Source organism: Typopeltis vanoorti, chromosome 17 (genome assembly GCF_054136105.1).
Source record: "Typopeltis vanoorti isolate ZY-2024b chromosome 17, IOZ_Tvanoo_1.0, whole genome shotgun sequence".
NCBI lineage: Eukaryota > Metazoa > Arthropoda > Arachnida > Uropygi > Thelyphonidae > Typopeltis > Typopeltis vanoorti.
In genome coordinates, this window is record NC_143565.1 from 85,995,481 (window position 1) to 86,018,159 (window position 22,679).

The 22,679-nt window shown below is 34.6% G+C and overlaps 1 protein-coding gene across 1 annotated transcript in view; it reads right to left on the bottom strand.

The window, feature by feature from the left end:
* Pgant7 (N-acetylgalactosaminyltransferase 7) overlaps positions 1-22,679 on the bottom strand; it is a 167,328-nt gene that overhangs the window by 61,372 nt on the left and 83,277 nt on the right. Inside the window, exons 6-7 of the mRNA XM_090406886.1 lie at positions 17,662-17,838; positions 4,239-4,356 (exon numbers count right to left, since the gene is read on the bottom strand). Of these exons, the coding sequence (XP_090263012.1) occupies positions 4,239-4,356; positions 17,662-17,838 (295 nt within the window). The remainder of the gene's footprint in view (positions 1-4,238; positions 4,357-17,661; positions 17,839-22,679) is intronic.

Here is a 22,679-nt window from a genome sequence, read left to right on the forward strand (position 1 = left end):
TACAAAACTTCCATGGGCAATTGACATAAGTCTAATTTGCAATTTGCAAAAATAAAAATATCTGCAAACTGTAGATATTTTTATTTTTAACTTTTCTTCCTTGGTCTTAGCTCAAAATCACTTTTATATACAGTTTAAAATGATATATGTAGACTAAAGCACATTTAGTTTATTTAGTTAAGCATCTTTTGCTGGCCTGGTTTTTTTTTTTTTTTTTTTTTGGAGACCGAATGGTTTAGCAATTCTGTTCTCCAACCAACAGATTGTGGGTTCAAATCCCACCATGGACAAGGATTATCTGGTTGTCTATATGGATTTCTCCACCTGGTGTGAGATGAATGCTCTGCTTATTGGAGGCTTGAAGTGGCTTGAAAAAGTTCCATGTTTAGTCTGTATAGCAGATAAACAAAATCAAAATAAAAAAATCTTCACAGCCCACCCATGTTGCTAATGTATTATAGGTTTACAAACCTTGCATGGGTGGTAGTCTCTCTCTCTCTCACACACACACACACACACACACACAAATAATAATAAATAATAAAAAAAATAGTTTCCTTTGATTGATGTTGTAGTCGTCATCCCTCCCCACCTTCCTGCATTGACTCATTAACAATAAATGTATAGTAGGCATTATTATTAGTTATATTATATGGGCATCTCCATGAAGTCCAAAGACTTATCACAAGAGGGGAGTACTTGCTGATCATTATTTACATAGTGTCTCTCACACTTATCCTTAAATTCATTCGCTAACAAAGAACTCATATGCCCACCTCTTGGTTATGCATTACTCTGCAAGTGAAAAACTTAGTCCTCACCCTTGTAACTTCCAGGATGTCTCCTTGTTCTCTCTTGTCCACTCACAAGTTGAAAAATTTCTTCCACATTTGCTCTACATAACCACTTTAGTAATTTATGTTTCTATTGTATACTATCTTCTCTGTCTATCAGCCAAATTTTGCATAACTAGCCAACCTTTCAGTCTACCTTCAGGGTAAGCATTCGAACTAGTTACTATTTTATCATTTGCCTCTGAATCCTACCTACAACTCTCCATATCCCAAGAAGGAGACCAAATCTATGCAGAAAATAGTCCAGATGTGGTCATATCAAAGTCTTATAAAAGAGGATAATCACTTCTTTATCTATGCTTGTCGGTGTTTTGTTTCTTAACATTACATGATCATTGAGCTATTCTGTCCATTTTTTCAGTGGGTAGTATATCATATAATACTATAAAAATATCCATATGCTCTGTTTACCTTTCATTTGTCCAACTATACTGGTTAGAATTAAGACTGCAGTATGTGTGGTTGGTTTGTATTTTGCAGGATGATTTCAAACCATATTCTTTCCATAAGACTGTGATAAAGTTTGTGCTAATGGCTGCAATCAAATTACTGTACTCAAGGTAAAAATAGCTGTTGTGGTTTAATAAAACCACAACAGTCACTTTCCTTCATGAGAAAGCTGGTTTTGAATACAACAGGAAGAGTGATTTTCAGTGAATTTCTAATTTAATTAATTAAAAAACTTTTATGCCTGCTATAAAGATCCCATATCTTTTAAAGAAGAATGTTGTTGAGTTCATATTCAAATTTTATTAATTAATTTTATGAAAATATTGCTGAATATGAAACTAACAGATAAAAGATATTAGTCATTATATAGTCAAAGCTGAAAATACTACACATGCAATTTTTATATACATCAGTCTTATATCTCAATACATGAAGGTTACAAAACCTATAGAACAACAATAAACATGGGAAAGAAATTTGTGTTTCTCGAGCATGTGGAGATATAGTCCATGGGAAAAAGAGTGTGAAAAAAAAAATGCCAATAATCTCATTTCATGGTATGAAATCATGCAATCAGTTCCCTCCCCAAATTTATAGGTTTAGAGATTACATGGATTTGAAGAATCCACTGAAATTGAAATAACTATTGGATAACATTGAAATAAAATGGATATCATGCATGAATTAATATCCATGTTATTTCAATGGTGTGTTTAAGCAATTTAAGTGCTCAGGAGGAAGAAACAATCAAGTTTTTAAGAGGCTTACTGAAAGATTGTTGTGGGAAAGATCAAGAGGCTATGGTCAATCTCACTGAATGTGAATACTTTTGAGGCTCTCCATTCTCAAGAGTTACTCCAAATAGTCAAGGACAGAATACCTTTCCCTAAATTCACTATAGTAAAACCTGCTATAATGAATTGTTTCTTCTATAGGTTGGTTATTGTATCTACTAAATCAGGTAATCAGTGAATGGAAACTCAGAGCGTTGAGGAAAATTACTGATAGGAAACTTGTAATAAAATTTCTCTTGACTCATGTACTTTTTTTTTTTTTTTCCGGTGGTGGTGGGGGGTGGGTAAGCCATTGACCAAATGAAAATACTGTCTGTTATTTCAGCAACATCAGACAATAAGTTTAGATATATTTCAAAACATGCAACACAACTCTTCAACCCAACAAATATTGCAGAGCTTTTATAATATTTTTCTTTGTGTAGCTTTGTAATAGCTCATATCAAAATCAATCTTTTGAAATTCAGATATTATATTGTATTGTAAAGACAGCATCTAATTTAATTCTAATCATACTTTCTATTTTAACATCCTCTAGACCAGGGTTTCTCAACCAGGGATGTGCAGATTCCTGGTGTTCTGTGAGAGATCTTGATTGAAAAAAAGAATAAATAAATAAACATTGTATAAATAATATACTATATATAATATAATTATATATATATTGATAAACAAACACAAATATATAATAATTTTTAAGCAGGAGTTCCCTGAGGCCTGAAAACTATTTCAGGTCTCAGGGAACCCAAATTTGGTCTCTCAAATTAAATCAAGGGTTTCTCCAAGGTAAAAAGATTGAAAAAGGCTGCTCTAGACTTTCTATTCTGCTATAAATGCACATATAGAATATATTCAAACATCCCTCCCATCATCACCATAATTCCCCCCCCCCCTCACTATATAAAAAAAATATCTTTAAAATTTTATTTTATAAAAGCTTCTAGATTTTCTAGAAGCTTTTCTTTTTGCTCTCTGAGAAGAGAATAATAATAATAAATCAAATTCATGATAAATGGAATTAACTATTTCTGAAGAAATATAACTATAAAGAGAGGGGTTTTCAAAATATTGCAAGATCAGTGAACAATAGCAAGTCTATGGGATTTTTATGATCTTATGTAAACAAATCATTTATACAAATCACTATTTCTATGAAGATTTTACCAAATATCTCTAGACACACCTTAAATCAAAGAATTTTATGACGAGCCTTTTCTTCTCCATAGCATATATATATTAGACCTACCTTAGTGTTCGTTTATAAAACAGAAGTTGTAAACTGTTATGGCAATAGCTATGTGCTCTGAAATATACACAGACTTCAACTTGAACTGAAGTTATACTGGAGAAGAGAATGAAAAACCACTATCCTAGGCTGGAATGCTCACTTTTACTAATCTCAGAACGAAATGAAGAATAGAATTCCAAATATTCTTTATTACTTTCTTTCTTTCTTCATTTCCTAATAAAAAATAGTAAATGCTAAAGAAAAAATAAAATTCATGATAAATGGAATTAACTATTTCTGAAGAAATATAACTATAAAGAGAGGAGTCTTTCAAAATATTGCAAGATCAGTGAACAATAGCAAGTCTATGGGATTTTTATGACCTTATGTATATCAACAAGACCCTTCAACACTGTAAACTACATTTTAACCATTTACTTTAAAAGGTACATTGGTGTGTGAAACCAAGAAAATCCAGACTACCCTGATCTAAAAAAAAAGCACAAAGTCCTATTCAGAGTACAGGTGATTAACCAGAACAAACTATGTTACAAGAACTTACTCTCTATAACAAACTAGAGAAAAGTCTCAACCAAATTTCCATAAACACTTATGCTATTATAAAGGAAACTCATGATAAAAAACTATTCCTGTGGTTCCACTATGTTATAGTGAGAGTGCAGTATATTTACTATAACATATTATTGAATGAGACATCATTAATATCAGAGTTAAAATATGAGAGAGAGAGAAAACCATACACACAAAGAAGAAGAATTTATCTCTTCTTAGACAATTTTTTTTTCGAAGTGGTTCTAAGACGAAGATAACTAGCTGAAAATGATTAAAATATATACATGATTGGAAAAAATAAATAAATATATATATATCTTTAAATAGCTGAATACACACCTTGAAAGACAGTTCAAAATTCTCTCCTCCCCAAACTAATAATCCAGGATCATATGCACCGAGTTCAAGAAAATATTCTCTATTGATAGCAAATAATCCTCCAGCATGAGTAGGTGATCTAAAGGATAATTATGAATACAATTTTTAATTCAAAAAATAATCTTAATATAGCTTAACTTTTTTTTTCCCCAATCAATTGCTAAACTGAGGTTCATTTATGTAACACATTTTTTCAATTGGTTACAAGTTTATGACATAAAACTTGCCACAAAATTATACTCTTGTTTAATCATTTAACCATTCAATCCTTATATAATGCCATGTATTATGGTCTTAATATTTCCTTCGTATCACATAATGATTTACATCATTAGGATATTAAGGCAACTGATGTGAAGTCATCAGTCTCTATATACAAGTAACCTAAACAGGAATATAATTTCTTGGCAAGTTTAATTTAATTTGTTACCAAGTGATACACCTTTCTGCTACTTGTATGTGGAGAAACATAACATCTGCATTAATTCAACCTTGGTATCTCTTCTGGGAGCGACTCATATGCACTACCACTGATGAGACTTCAATAAAGGCTGAAACTAGTTTGGGTAGTGACCCTTCCCATAATGCATCTCTGAAAGGAGGTGTGCTTTAGAAATTGATGCGAAATCATTAGCTTCTATATACAAAGAGTTAGTCATGAAAATATTTTATGGAGTTAAGCATACATTTTTTTTTGTTTCTGTGAAATAAACCTCTATATCAGCGCTTCCCAAACTGTGGACCACGGCCCCCTTGGGGGGGGGGGCATAGGTTTTGTTGAGTGGGGGCCATGAAATAATGAAAACAAATTTAAAATCTTTTAAGATTAAGTAGATTATTTTTTATCTTAAAAGAAACATTTAATTTTTATTATTTATGATTTCTTTTTTTGTTATTTTTTATATTTTAATGTAAAAAAATCACACATTAGTGTTGGTTCACAAATTTTGCTTCCTGCGTATTTTACCGCTTAATGAATATTAGTAAATACATGCTTATTCATATAGGTTTCATTTAAAAGCAGAAATCTAAAAATTGTAGTTTCAAATATTTCACCTGACATTGACTTTTTGTGTAGCAGTATTGAAACACATCCATCACATTAAATTATTAAACTTCTTTCATGATTTTAATTCTGTCTTTATTACTAATCATTTTACGTTTCATGTGCTTGCACTGCAAATGTACAATAACAATAAATCTATCTATATAAAAATATATGAGATAATGTGCATGTAACATGCTAAAAATGCAATATTCGCTGTGTATGAATATAAATATTGTATTGAATATAAATATAATAAATATTATAATAATATATGTCTATATTATGATTTTTTTCGAGGAGGAGGCCATGAAATATTTTAGTTTTTCTGAAGGGGCCCCTGACATCCAGAAATTTGGAAAGCACTGCTCTATATCATAGTATTCCATTTATGATATACTATTTTCCTTTTTTACATTGCTATTCTGCATAACTAGTTTGGACATCTGTGAAAACTGAGAAAATTAATTGGTATCTCTTCTCGGAGATACCAATAAGATTAAGTTACTAAAGCAAGCCTTTCCCTTAACAAACTATGCTACTCTCTCTCTCTCTCTCTTGAAAGATTTCCATTTTCATCAATCCAGGTTTGTATTCTGTTTCTAACACCTTCACCATTATATCCAATATACACACACCAGCCTACGTGATTGGTATATACACCAGCCCAGTCAGTGGTGTCCAACTATAGGACACCACTGACTGGGATTCTGTTCTTATGTGGCACTATTTTCCCCCTTTTTTCCACTGTTCTGGGATTATTCCTTTTAACAGACTCTTGTAACAACCAAGTCAATGGCACTGCCAGCTCTTTTGCCATTCTTATAACAGACGTGGTGATATATCATCTGATCCTTCAGCCTTATTAACATCAAGGTTATTTAATATTCCAAACACTTCTCATTCTTGAACCGTCAGTCACCTATCCTCCTTCCTATTGTTATTCAATAGGAATACTGAATAACAATAAATTCTGCTCTTTATAGATAAAGAGTAAAATAGTTTTCCCATGATGAAAATTATTTTATTCTCTATCCAAAACAAATATGAAAATTATAGACTGATCAGTATCTCAAGAGTAGTGATTAAAGGCACTGAAAATGTTGGTTAAGAGCATAATTAGGAATAAGTGGATAGGAATAATGATACTTTATGGGGAGAGGCATGGTTTATGTAGGATTGGATAAAAGAAATAGCTACACAATGAAATTTGAGATTTTGGTGGTTTGAAGAGGTTCATCAAATTTTTTTTAATGACCACATGATGCAAAGAAGCATAAAAATACTTTATTCAATTTAGAGAATTATACTAAGATATGTGCTTACTGAATGTTAAACACAATCAAAAAAGCTAGAGAATGTAAACGCATCACATTAAGTAATGAAAGAATACAAGGGATGATAAACTAAACAATGAATGTGTGAAAGAAGATGTACTAGTTGATACTGTCACACTCTAATGTAATGTGTGTTATACCTGGGTCTGCAGATGTCAAATTTTTGATGAACGAAGACCAAACCTAGTACAGAATCAAGCCTTGATTTTTAGCACTGAGCAGCATTCCAGAAGCTTCTTTGAAGTTTTCTAGTAAAACATTTATCTTCAATGTAAGAAATTTTAGTTTTTTCCAAAGTACATAATAAAAGCTAGTCCAGACATGTGTGGTCTTTTCAGTATATTTAAATTATGCAGATTTCTCTGGAATATACTACTTGGACAATACAGCAAATGATGTAGGTACAGTGAATTTTGTGGACACCCCTGGTTTTTTTTAAGGAAGCCACCTTTATGTCATGACTGAAAAAATAATGAGACTTTTGTCTGTGGCATTGCAGCAGATGTAAAGAAGAATGACTGCACCTTCACCTTTGAAGTCTTGTTTGTTAGTTGTCTTGGGCTGGTTTTTAAAACCTTGCTGATCATTACCTCATTCATACCCTAGCCTTTAATGGATATGGGTGCAAGAAAATCTTGTTTGTTAGACATCAACTAACAAATAAGAACTTGAAAGATACAGTCATCTTTCCTTACATCTACAGTATTAAAGAAAAAAAATCTATTTTCTTCATGATATAAATAGCTTTCAATCGCTTTCAATCCACTATACAAGATCTGCAGATTCTTATAGCACGTAAAAATTCACTGTTCGTGCAACATTTGTCATGCTAACCAAATAGGATTTCTAGAAGAGATCCATATCAGGACATTTTTAAAGATGTCAAAAAGAAAAGACAACACAAGTCTGGATTAGCTTTTTACACAACCAACTGTCAAAAAAAAACAGAAATGTCTTAGATCGAATGCAACTTTTTTGTTATAAAATTTAGGCAGCTCCTGAAATGCTTCATACTACTGTGCACTCGGTGTGATAAAAAATCAAGACCTCATACTATTAGTCTGTGCAGTTAGCTGAGTGGCTATGCGCTTCACAACCATATGCCTGGGAAAGAAGTGTCCTGGGTTCGATTCCCATCACTGATGTGAGGAACTTAGGATCTTTCTCAGACATAGTCAAGTTAGCCAGTCTTGAGTGTGGACTGCAGGGTTTTTCTCCCCAGTTTATCTGGGGTTTTTCATCCCGCAAAGCAGCCTTGAGAACTCAACGCTTCTACAGACATAGGATACACCAGGAGGCATAGGGCTAACCACATTATTCTTGTGTGCAGTTGCAGTTAAGTGAATAGAAAAAACCTTGACACTGCAGGGTAAAAGAAGAAAAAAGGAAGAAGAAGACCTGATACAACTTCAAGTTTGGTATTCATTCATCAAAAATCTGAGACCTACATATCATGCACTGATATGCATTACATTACATTACAGATGTAACAGTACCAACTGGTAGACATGGTTTTTTGCACCATATTTTTTCATTGGTTAATGTGATTTGGTTACCCTCCTCTCGTTTTTTTATTATTATTTTTTTAATTTTGTGTAACATTCATTAACTCCTGACAAAGTGTACCTGTTGGCACACTTCAGCAAACAACATTCAGTTGTTTGCTGATGATCAAAACTGAAGAGGGCAATAGCAAATAATGGTTATATAGAGATCCTGCAGGATGAACTAAACAGACTGACAGTATCGACAAAAAAAAGAATGGTTGCAAGTTTAGTGTGGAAAAGTGTAAGATTATGCACATTGAGAAGCAAATAATATAAGAGCTGTGCATTATAACTGATGGAACTGGAGTGGAGGAAACCGATGAGGTTAGGGATTTGGAGATGACAGTGGACAAATAGCTGAAGTTCTGAAGACATAATTAACCAAAATGGTGACTGGTCTGAAGAGTTCTCTCTCTCTCTATGAGGATAGAGCTGAAGATTTGAAAGTTCAGCTGCCAAGATTTTTTTGCATGAAGAGTAGTGAGCAAATGGAATGGAATCTATCTACATATATAGAAAACTGTTAAAGAGCAGTAAAAGGATAGATCCCTCAAAAGGAAAGACAATTATGTTTAAGACAACTGTGTGGAAATGAACTGGCTTAAAGCAAAAAGTAAAAGGAACAATGTTTTATGACTCAAATATTTATAGCCTAATGGGACAGAGACCTGCACAATAGTGCACTCTCACTTTACCATGTTGTAAATGCAATGTATCTACCTCATCATAAACACAATGAATCGATTGTTCATTGAAAATAAAAAAAAGACTGAGCAATAGGGGAAATTCAACCCTGACCAATTTCAACAAAGAGTCCTAGTAAATGGCAAAGTACCATTCACAAGGATAGCTGCATGCCCTTTCCAGGAAAATTTAGCGAAGTTGCATTTAGCGAAGTCGCTTGCCCCTCTTACTGGCAACTCCTCTACTTTTGTAAAAAATTCTATCCATTTCAAAACACTGGTTAAAAATCTAATCCTAAAAAATTCAGACATAATGGTTAGTTTCGATGTCACCTCCCTATTTACCAATGTACCACTTATAGACACTCTTGAATTAATCAAGTCTAAATTTCCCCCAGATATTTTTGAATTATTTCAATTTACCATGAATGCAGGTTACTTTACATGGGGGGGGGAAATTCTACAAACAGATTAATGGTACTGCTATGGGTTCCCCCCTCTCCCCCCCGTTAGCAAATTTTTACATGGAACACTTTGAAAACAAAGTACTTACCACAGCTACATACAAGCCACTAGTGTGGTTGCGCTATGTAGATGATGTGTTTGCCATCTGGCCCCATGGACAAGACACTTTGGATGCTTTTGTCACCTACCTAAACAGCCAACACCCCAAAATTCACTTCACAGTAGAAAAAGAATCAAATAACTGTTTACCATTTCTTGACACATTAGTCACCCGCCTTTCAGATGGATCACTATCTTTTTCTATTTACAGGAAGCCCACACACACAGGAAGATACCTACATAAACAATCACATCATCATCCAGTCCAACAGTACGGCATTTTAAAAACACTGACACACAGAGCCAGAGCCATTTGTTCTAACGATACAGCTCTGACCACTGAACTCCAGTACCTGCGCCATACGTTCTTAGCCAACGGCTACAATCCCTACAAAATAGAAAAAATACTACATAGGCCCATTACTTTGCCCCCCCCTAATACACAAGAATACAACATGACCATTTCTATTCCCTATATCAGAGGTACATCGGAAAAGATAGCCAAAGTATTGGTGAAACATGGCCTTCGCACCACCTTCAAGCCTCATGTCAAGCTGGCAACTCTGATCCGCTCACCAAAGGATAAACTTCACCCTTTAGCACACCCAGGAGTGTATGAAGTTCCATGTGACTGTGACTTGGCCTATTATGGGCAAACAGGAAGATCAGTGAACATCCGCCTGGAAGAACATGAAAGATACATTCGCTACTATTACTATGGCAAGTCGGGACTGGCAGACCACGCTTTGGACACTCCTTCACACAGGATTAGATGGAGAAAAACGAATGTGCTATTTAGGAGTCGTTATAGATCTGAAAGACTATTTTTTGAGTCAGCAATGGCTTTGAAGAATTCTCCCAACCTTAACAAATATGGTTGCATTAATTTGCCAAAAATTTGGGAGACGGTTATCCTAAGAAAAACTCCTGGATAACTGCTGCTGCTTTTTTTTTTTTTTTTTTTTTTTTTCCCGTTAGAGGGTGCCAAAAATAGGACTTTAGATCTTTTGTCTTTCTGCAATTATATTGTTTCACTCACTGTCGCGTTTACATGTGTGTTGTGCTCTGATGATGCTGATTTGAAAATCAGCGAAATATTAGCGTTAATAAAACATCCTTGTTGATAAAAGTGTTTGTGGTGTTGTTAATACCGTGAAAAAATAAGTAATGAATAACCAGCAACGCCTAAGCTTATCAGTTAGACTTTCCAGGAAAAGGACAGTTTTGAACTTTTTCAGCCTTTAGTGAGATAGGGTAGCAATATTTCACAGAATGAATTTTCATTTCAGGATTAAAATGATTGAGGAAATTGCACATATACATCCAGTCTCATCTGTTTCATTTTCCTTTTCAAACAATGCAGCATCCAACATGCACAAAGTTTATTGTAGCACAATTCTGGAATAATTTGAGTGACTTTTGTAATCCAATTTTCAATTTCAGTGCTAATGATTTGTGATTTTTTTTGATTAAGTGATCAGCTTTCTGCTTACAAAAATCTTAAGTTATGCTTGTTTAAGTTAAGGGATATTACATCCCATATCGTTTCTTAGCCGAATAAGAAACTCAAAGAGTTTCATGCCGAATATAGTAGAAACTATATATATAAAGTTCAGCAATTCCAAGCGTAAGCAAATACCTGGATACTGCAGCAACTGACCCTTAAGGTAGTGCAAGCTGAGGCAACTCATGTCTAAGGTGGAGCAAGCTCCGATCACTATTCTTGATATTTACCCATAATGTGAACTTAGCTGCTAGGAGCTGTATTACTGTTCTACATTATGAGAGAAGGTCACTACCCAGACCGGTTTCAACCTTTATTGAGGTCTCATCAGTGAGTAGGTAGATCTAGTTAATATCAAGTTTGTAGCGAACAGAACTTACAACCCTTCTATGAGTATTGCCGAGAGGTGTCCTAATAAATTATTAGATATATGAAGAGCCAAAGGCTTCAATTTGGCGACAAGGGTTGTAAGTTCTGTTCGCTACAAACTTGATATTAACTAGGTCTACCTACTCACTGATGAGACCTCAATAAAGGTTGAAACCGGTCTGGGTAGTGACCTTCTCTCATAATGTAGAACAGTAATACAGCTCCTAGGAGCTAAGTTCACATTATGGGTAAATATCAAGAATAGTGATCGGAGCTTGCTCCACCTTAGACATAAGTTGCCTCAGCTTGCACTACCTTAAGGGTCAGTTGCTGCAGTACCCAGGTATTTGTTTATGCTTGGAATCGCCGAACTTTATATATATAGTTTCTACTATATTCGGCATGAAACTCTTTGAGTTTCTTATTCGGCTAAGAAACGATATGGGATGTAATATCTTCATATATCTAATAATTAAGTTATGTTATTTGGCTGCCCTTTGTAATCAGTTATTAATGGTCAACTCTACCATCACTGCTTCTTGTTCAATATGCCCAACAAATGCACAGTACTCACATCTATGGCTGCTTCACCATAAAAATGTTATAATCAATAATACTCATCACTGCAAATTGCAATGAAGAGTGCTATTGAAATTGTAGCAAAAAGACAAGCCTGGACATATTTCACGCACACACACCTTTCAGGGATGTCCTTTGTGATATATTCACTGTGACTACAGACAGTTTCACTAACTGTGCATTGAATGACGGATAATTTTAACCTTCAGCAATTGATTGGTTTTCACTGATAAGATAGCAAAACAGGATATAAAGTAATCAGAGCTTTAAATATGCAGATCAAACAGCAGAGTATATCCATGTGTTATTCTTGATTTCCTTCCCATTTGGATGATAATAAGTATGAAAATTAAAGAAATAACTGAACTGCTCTTAATAGATAATGACTAGAGAAATTCAAAAGAATATTCACAGAAATGAAGTCAGAAATAAAATATCTGAAGTGTTTTGATGATTAGAAATATGTTTAAACATCTATAAGTGTCTGCATTGTTGTGATTATGCTTTTGAAATGCATTAAAAAAATACTTGACAAAATCTTTTTGACCATGATTTCCAGATAGTAAGATACAGTCAACCCTCCTATAACGTGGTACTCTTATAACATGGTTTCCATATAACGCGGAGCCAAAATTGCGACAGCCCTCCTATAACGGGGTTTCCGTTCAACAACATTCCATCAACTTAATTGGTTTAAGAAGATTCTCTATAGCATGAATTTATCTATGTGTTAAATTTTTACAGTTGAAATTAACGGGGAATTCCCTTCTTTTTGGTGAAGGTACATCACCATTTTCGAATTTCAGTTATAAGGGAATTCCCCTATAAGCGAAGAAACGATGCGAGATTGTTCACAGTGCTCTGTTTTAATGCTTAAAATAGACCGTATGATTGGCTGTTGCGTATTTGCGTGAATTTTTTTATCCAATAGTGCTGCCGAACTTTCGCTGTTGCAACCACCCACTTTGTCATCAATTTTAAGTGCAACTTAGTAGGAAACTGTCTGTAAATCCGTGCAGACGTACATATCACGATTAGTGTTCAATAAAGTGCCATTTGCTCGCTTAATTTGTGTTATCGTAATTGGACAACATTACACAATACTGTAGGTAATATTTTTTATTTGTTGTAATATAATAATAATAAAATAATTGTTAACCCCAGGTTTGCATAATGTCAGACACAAAAGAAACAAGAAAACAGTTAAAAAGAAAGTTTATATCTCTTGAGGACAAAATCCAAATTTTAAATCGTTTAAAGGGTGGTTCCCATATAACGCGGTATGAATCAATCTGATTCGTACTAATTCTGAGTTTCTTATAGAGCAGTTTCCATATAACGCGGCACGAATTAACCTGATTTGCACGTTAAATCTGAGTTTCTTATAACACGGTTTCCATATAACGCGGTACAAATTAATCGCGTTATAGGGGGGTTGACTGTACATCACATTAACAGCATCATAATAAGGGAAAAAAAAAGATACAAGAAAATATTCTGTGGCCATGCATTGAGAGGTTACATTCATTAGTAAACACAGACGTGCATGTTTTGCTATTTCATAGCGTCCAAACAATTTTGTTTAAAAGTGAATTTTTTGTAATATGCTATAATTTTATGAATTGTTTGGATAGTTAAGACACTTCCATAAAAATAAAAAAGTAATGCTGGTAAATCTGTTCCAAACAAAACTAAAATTTTTATTATTATTACTTGGCAACTCCAAGGAGCATTAAATTGACCGAGAGAGAGAGGCTCTAAACATCATGTAAAAAACTATTCAGCATTCACAGTCATGGTACCCACAACAGACTCTAGCAAGTTCACTACTACTCTAAGCAAAAAAAACCTAGTTTAAACACCCTTGCTAACTACACTCTTACTCAGTTTCCATGGATGACCCCTAGTTCTCCCATCACCAGACCTGTTCTGAAAAACTTCATCTGAATTAATCTTGTAAAACCCTTCAGTAATTTGTAGATCTCAATTATATCACCCCTTTTCTGCCTATCAACCATTTCTGTAACCCACAAATCTTCAACCTATTCTCGTAAGGTTCATTCCATAGACCTGCTATCATCTTGGTCACTTGCCTCCTCTTCATCGCCAAGAAACCATGGCACCCAGATCTGTACACAGTAGTTAAGATGGTGTCTTATCAAGGCTCGATAAAGAGGAATAATAACCTGCTTATCTCTGCTTGTCAAAGTACAGGCAGCCCTCGGTTTACGCCTCATTTCCGTTCCTGAAAAAACAGGTGTAAACCAAATCGGCATAAAACGAACTAAATTTTAATGGGAGGTACAAAGTTATGTTCTGTGTAGTCAAAAAATATGCACCTAAGTATGTGCAACATTATTATATTTAAAGCTTTTATAACACATACATATATATTTGTTAAAATAAAATTATTAATAATGAAAACAAAACAAAATTATATACAAAAAATATGAAACTTCGAAAAGATATTACATATTTCTTTGTTGAAGTTACTGGTTAGGATCACTTGCATTTTTTTTTTTTTGAAAAAAAATATCCAGTGTTAACTGCCTAGATTTTCTTTTTCTTTCTTTAAGGTGTTCAGTGTAAGGTCGAATAGATGCGATTACACTGCTTTTTACGTTTGTACTCTATTCCCAATCGGTCCATTTTGCAAAGTTCATCAGTCAATGTCTCTATGATTGCAAGGATATGCTGTAAATCAGCCGTTTTTATATCTCTCAGAGGACCTTCTTTGTTTTCTTTCTCCTCCTTTGGATGTTGACTTAATTGTTTGGCTAATTCTTTTAAGTCTTCATTGGAAAGCAGTTTATCATGGCTCTCTAAGACTTCTGTCACATCTTCAGCTGTAATATCGTCCAATCCCACCTCTTGCACAAGCTTGGTAACATCTTTAATAACATTCTCCTCTTGCTCTAATTCCTCGAAGTCGTGCATAAATGCTGGAAGAAGTTTTCACCATGCTCCTTTTAAACACTTTGCTCACACATCGTTCCAAGCTGCCTCAATGTTGTTAATGCCCTTCAAAATATCGAATGACCGCAATAGTCTTTAATAGTTTTTCCTGAAGTGTCCAAGACTCTTACCATTTCCATAAATGTTATACTACAGGCTTTGAAGATTGATATAATCCCCTGATCCATTGGTTGCAAAAGTGATGTTGTGTTTGGGGGCATGTAAACAACCTTGACATCCAATGATGTTCTTACTTCAGCAAGGTTTTGAGGATGTCCAGGGGCATTATCCAAGAGAAGCAATGCCTTGGCTGGCAAATCATTTTCTTTACAGAAGTGTAGCACGGTAGGACAAAAATAATTTGTGTACTAATCTATAAAAACGTCTTGTGTAACCCAAGCTTTCTTGTTCCATTTCCAATAGACTGGTAGCATGGCTTTTAGACCCTTGAAGGCCCGTGGTGTCTGTGAATGGTACACCAACATTGGTTTAAGCTTCAAAGTTCCGGAGATATTTGTACCCAACAAAAGAGTAAATCTATCTTTTGCAGCTTTAAAACCTGGAGCAGAACGTTCTTCACAGGAAATGAAGGTGAGTGATGGCAATTTTTTCCAGTCTCATCAACATTAAAAATGAGATCAGGAGGATAACTTCCTTGTTTTACACAGTCTTGAAATTCTTTAGGAAGAGCAGCCGCTGCCGCAACATCTGCACTTGCCGCCTCACCACATAATTTGACACTATGGCACTTACTTCGAGACTTAAATCTCATGAACCAACCTTTGCTTCCTAAAAATGTTTCTTCGCCTCCATCTGTCTTTTTAAGATCCTCAAAAATTGTTTTTGCTTTCTCAGTTATCAGAAAAACATTCCTCTGACGCAGGCAGAGGAATGTTTTTCTGATTCAAGTTCATCCCCCCATAATGATAATAATTTTTCCATTTTTTCATGAATTTTACCCCTGCTATAACTTATGCGTTTTGAATTTAGTACTGCCGTAGATTGTTGTGCAGACTGTTTTATTCTATCTGCATTTTTCATAATTGTAGTAACAGTCGATGGAAGTAAGTTCATACTTCTACAGACATTAACACGTGTCTGCCCATCTTCCATTCTTCAAATCACCTCCATCTTCTTTTCAAGTGCGATTGATTCCCGCGCCTTCTTAACACCAAATTCTGCTAACTTTGCTGCACTTCTTTTATCAGACATGGTATGTAATTACGTACTTTATCAATTTAAATATGTATGTATGTAAAAAAAATTAAATAGAACAATTAGGTAGATTCAACAGTAATACTAGGTTTGATACATATATGTCGTAGTAGCTCGGTAAACACTCAAACACTAGAGTGCCTGCTAGCATTGTTTCTCAGTCAGACCACACTACAGTAAGAAAGCACGCGCAGGCATCTGGCATTATTGTGAATTGGTGTAAATCGAACCGTCGCAAACCGAGGGCTGCCTGTATTCTTCAGTAATCAAGTGATCTGATGAGCTGCTTAAGCCACTTTTGCTATGTGTGTCCCCTAAACTTTAAGTGCCAAGTCTCTGGCTTTGCCCATTTCCTGGAGTACAGTTCCACCAATGTGGTATATAGCTGGTAATCTTTTTCATCCTAAAATGCATAATCTTACACTTTGCCACATTAAACTGACACCCATTCTCCTTTTTGCCCAGTCTGTCAATCTATCCAAATTATCCTGCAAAATTTTGACATCTATATTAATTATTGCTCTACCCAACTTTGCATCATCAGCAAACAACCGAACAGTTCCTCTCAGATCTTTCCTATATCGTTAATGAACAAATTAAACAGTAGCGGTCTAAGAACAGAACCCTGCAGCACGCCACTAGTCACAGGTCTTCTTTTGGATTCTATGATAAACTGCTCTCTGATATCTCTTCATCAACCACCTTCCTATCCATCTCACCATCCTCATGTGCTGCAGTTTACTGATGAGAATTCCATGTGGTATCCTGTCAAAGGCCTTTGTAAAATCCAGAAGTATTACTATAAACCCATTTCCTTTATCCAACTCGGCTGTCACTATTATAAAATGTGAGCAAGTTACTGAGGCATGACCTACCCTCACAAAATCATGCGGTCCCCTCATAAAGTATCCCATTTCCATCTATCCATTCCTGTATTTTGCTTTTGACCAACTTCTCCAATACTTTGACATGATTTATAGTACCTAAAATTTATTCATCCGAATGCAGAACTCCACTTAATTGAACAAGTTGAAAGAAGTGAGTAACTGTTTTCCACACTAATTTAACATTTTTTGTTTAAATTCTTAGTTATAAGTTTTTATAACAAAGAAGTACATGTTATAATCAATATTTTTATTTATTTTTTATTTTATTAAAATGCAATGGGCAGTTTTGTTTAAGTGTTAATTATTATTATTATTATTTTTTTTTGGGGGGGGAGTCAGGTTTACAAAAAATTGTTTTCATTTAACTTTTTCAAGTTTTTTCCGTTGAGTAATTTAGCAATTAAGTTCACATTTGAACACTTATTTTTTTTTTTAAAAAAAAAAAGAAAGCTAATTAACATTTCTTAGCATATTCTTTATTAAAGCAATATATATCTACAATTGCAAGAATTTAGGTAATTTTTTTTGTGTGGGTAAACTGGTCTCTATTGCTCACTGATTTGGTTGGATACTTTGTTAGTCCCAATTAATCATGGTAAGTAGATAACTATAATTTCAATTTCAATAAAGAAATCTTAAAATTCAAACTACTTTTTTTTTCTAAAAATTATAGACATCTAATAAAAAAATATTATTTACTTGTAGGGCTCACTATGATATTTTCTTTTCTTAGCTTCTTCTTCTGGCAATTCTGTTTCCTTGTATAACATTCCCCATTCAAATATACCTCTATAATGAAAGTTTCCATGATAAACAGGTCGGTATTCAAAGTTGTCTTTGTCAATGCCATCAATAACAGGAACGGTCATCACTGTTCTAAAAAAAAGATAAAGTATAGTGTTGCTTAAATTGAGAACAACAAAACAATAATTTAAACATTTGACATTTAACAAGAAAATTACATATGTAACACACTTGACAGGATTTCATGTATAGAAAAATTCCTTCTGCATAAAATCTATAAAATCCCTTTAGTAACTGTAGATGTTTCTGTCATATCTCATCTTTCTAAACCATTGTAACTCACAAATCTATCTTCACAAGAACCACTCTATATCCTTGGTCGCTTGTGAATCCTTTTGCACCATTTCTTTAAGAAATGGTACAAAAATTCCTCAAGAAACCCAAGCAACCAAATCTGTGCATGGATTTGGTTGCCTTCTCCTTGTAAGCAGGGACAATAACCTTCTTATGTATGTTTTATCAATGTTTTTCAACAACCAAATGATTCTATCCGCTTCTGAAATATGACCCCTGAACTGCAACTCCTTATATATCATCCCTAAATTCCTAGTTTGATCAATTTCCAGACCAGTTCCATCAATGTAGTACAAGTTTGTAATCTTTTTACCCAAAAGTGCACAACTTTACATTTTGTCATATTAAACCAGTAACTATTATCCTTTTCATACACACAGCTTATTTAAATTATCTTGCAGGATCTTTACCCCATCTTTACTACTACTCTATCCAGTTTTGTATCATTTTCTATATCATTAATGTACAAAGTAAATTGCAGCAGACCACATATAAAGCCTTCTCAAAGGTATTCCTCCATATATCACTCTCTGATGTCTGTTCATCAGCTACCATTTTATTCATATCACCCACTTCATATTATCCTATATGCTGCAAAATATGTAATAGAGTTTTATGCATTATCCTATCAAATGCCTATGAAGTCCAGCAGTATCATTATATAGCCATCACCTTATTGTTAGTATTTATACCTAAATACCTATCATATCTCTCTCTTAATAGCATTACATTTCATACATTCTCCACATGCAAAGAAAAGAATCTAAACCTCACATTCTTCCTAACAACCTTTTCCAGGGACGATCCTGAGTTCTACCCTATAAGCTGCAAAATCTCATTTATATCTATCTTTATGTTTCTATTTACTAATTTCTATAATTTCTGTTTATCCAACTCAACTATTACTTTCTTATAAAAAGTGAGTAAATTACTAAGCCAAGCCTATCTTTAACACACCATGCTACCCCCCTCCCCCATAAACTATCACATTCCACCAATTCCCGAATTCTGCCTTTGACTGACTTTTCCATCTTAACCACCATTCCTGAGATAGCAAATCAGTCTATAAATTGCTACTGAAGGATAGCATCTCAAGACAACAATTTATAGACACCTCATTGTGAAGGATAGTAGCTTTCACAATGCCATACAGGTGATGAAAACAGCAGAGAGAGAGAGAGAGCACACATTGTCTCATCTTTGATTTTACATCATCTCTCCTTCAATTCAAACTACTGACTTACAACTCAAATACAGTTAGAATTCAAGAAGGTAGAACAGATGATGTAAAATTAGGCATGAGACAAGAGAGTACTCTCTTTGCTGTTTTCATATGATAAAGTGCAAGAGATATGCTGTTCTAAATTATTATCATCATCAACAGACTTCCATGGAGTCAAGAGACTCATTGTGGGAGGTCCCACTTCACATGCACAGCTCATCATATCTCGACTCAATTGCATTCACTTTCCCTGCACACTCACCACACTCTCAGGCAATGCATTCCAATCACCTACCACTCTCCATGCAAAACATCTACTCTTCATTCTTTTGCTAACACCTACCTTATACAGCTTCAAGGGATGGCTTATCTCCCCCTCCCCTCAATATTCTATGAAAAATCTCATGCATGCTTATCTGGTAATTACCCCTCACCAACTTATACACCTTGATCACGTCCCCCCCCCTTCCTATTATCTACTAGGCTCTGTAATTTGCATTCTCTCAATCTGTCCTCATATTCACACATTACAGAGACCAGAAATCACCTTAGTCAATCGTCTCATCATCCTTTTGAAAACCTAGCCACCAAATCTGTGCACAGTAATCCATATGTCGCCTGATCAAAGCCTTGAACAAAGGAATCAAAGCATCCTTACTTCTACATGTCAGTATTCTCTGCATCATTCCCATAATCCACTCTTTTTTGTCCTCACAATTTTAGCAAAATTGTCCATGAAATTTCAACTCTGCCATAACCTCCCAAAATCTGATCTTCTCCACCTCTTCTAAAATATCCCCACCAATCCTATGCTCTGCTTCCCACATTTTAAAACCTTACACTTTTCAACATTAAACTGACATTCCCACACAGTCACCCATTCAGAGACAATTTATTTAGACCTTGCAAAGCTACAACATCTGCTATGTCTCATAAATCTTTCCAACTTTGCACCAGCTGCAAAAAACTGTATATCACCATTTAAGCCCCTCTTTCTCTCAAGGGCACACCACTAGTGACTTTCCCTTCTGGGAAATCACTTCCCCATATGCAACCTGCTGATACCTATCAGACAGCCAATCTCCAATTCAAAACACTAATCTACTATTCAACCCCATGTGTTCCAATTAAACTACTAGTTTGTCATATGGCAATCTATTAAAAGCCTTTGCAAAATCTAAATATACTACTGTATATGCATCCTCCTTGTCCAATGCATTTGTCACCTTGTTATAATAAGTAAGCAAATTGCTTAAACATGATCTTCCTTTAGCAAACCTATGCTGTCCATTAAAGAGAATTCTACTGCTGTTCACCCAATTCTGAATCCCATTATCACTGACCAACACCATCCTTCCACAATCATTTTTCCTTCTACTGGCCACATATCGAAAAAACTCCCTAGGATTTCTTTTAGCGTCATTTGCTAACTGCTGCTCATACCACACTTTGCTATCCTTACTAAGTGAGTCACCCTCCTTCCTTGCTCTTTGTACTTCTCATGTAAATGATTATCTCCACTCATCTTGTGCCACCTCCACAATACCTTTTCTTCCAGTTTGCATGCTTCAACTCTTCAGTCATCCATTTTACACTTTATCTCCTGACCTTTGGTCAGGAGATTAAATACACTCAGTCACTGCCTCTGCCAGATACTTCCTGAGTGAAGACTAAGCAGCACTGATTTACTTCCTATGTAATTCCTCATTCCATAATATCACTACAAGCTGCCTCCTGAATTTGCCATAATCACCTGCCTTATAGTTCCACATATAACTCTTTCTCACAAAAGTCCTGATATGGCGGGTCACCACCCAAGTGATCACGTCATGGTCACTTTCACCAACTGGAGGAAGATGTAACACTTCATTTACAACAATATCTTCTGATGAGATAATCAAATATCCTCGATCCATGTATGGCTTCTGTTATATACTGCTTAAGATAGTCATCCCTTAAAAACTCAAGAAATTCATTCTTTTTGGTTCCTGATGCTGTCTCTTCATTTCAGTCTATATTCTAATCTAATCCTGTGACCTCCTCTTTAAGAGGGTTGCAGTTGATGAACAGTCCGCTTCCATTCCTCTCTATCTCTTGCTTCTGTAAGATTCTTGCCCGTCCAATCTTTTATGTTGTCTTTCCATTGCAGTCGGGGTCTTCCTCTCCTTCCCTCCACCATCCCCTGCAATACTATTCTGGGAATCTCTCCAGAAGAACCCCTCATCAAATGTCCTGCAAATGCTATTTTTCTTCTTTGGATACTAGCCATATAGTCTCTTTTCATTTTGAATCTTTTAAGAACCTCTTCATTGCTCACTCTTTAGTCCAGCTGATACGACCCATTTTTCTCAAGCACCACATTTCAATATTCAATTGGTCACTCATCTCCTTATTGATCTTCCAGGACTCACATCCATACATCCCCATGCTCCAGATCATTATCTTGAGGATTCTTACTTTTAACTGTTTGTTCAGATTTCTGTTTCCTAATATGTGGTATATTTGGAAAAAAGCTGCTTTTGCTTTTTTAATTCTGTTCTTAATTTCATAATTAGATCTAATGCCTTCTGTTATCTAACTCCCAAGGTATTCAAAACTTTTTACATTTTCTATTCTTTGTCCGTTCAAAGTGATTTCCATCTCATCATTTCCTTTCCTTGAAATCTTCATCACTTTTGTCTTCTGAATGTTTATTTTCATTTTATATCTCTCATTTCCAATCCTGTTCAGTCTGTTCAAAATTCTTTGCAAGCCTTTCTCTGTTTCGCTCATAAGTACAATGTCATCTGCATATCTTATATTATTTATCACAGCGCTTCCCAAACTGTGGGCCGCAGCCCCCTTGGGGGCTGTTAGTTTTGTTGAGGGGGGGGCGTGAAATAATGAAAACAAATTTAAAATTTGTTTTTTGTTTTTTATCTTAAAAGAAACATATTTAATTTTTATTATTTATTATTTCTTTTATGTTATTTTTTTATATTTTAATGGAAAAAATCACACATTGGTGTTTGTTCACAAATTTTGTTTCCTGTATATTTCAAAGCTTAATGAATATTAGTAAATATATGCTTATTCATATAAGTTTCATTTCAAAGGTACTGATAAGAAGCACAGAAAAAGCTTACAAAAATGCAAAATCTTGTGCCCATTTAAAACGGCCAAGTTTTTCGTGCTTTAAATTAATTTTTCATTGCTAGTGTACACAGGTGCAGCGATGCATGGGAAAGAAATACGCTTAGTGTGTATATTTTGTATTGAATATAAATACAATAAATATTATAATAATATATGTCTGTATTAGGATTTTTTTCCTGATGGGGGAGGCCATGAAATATTTAAATTTTTCCAAATTAAAATATTTGGAAAATGCTTGACATCCATAAGTTTGGGAAGCATT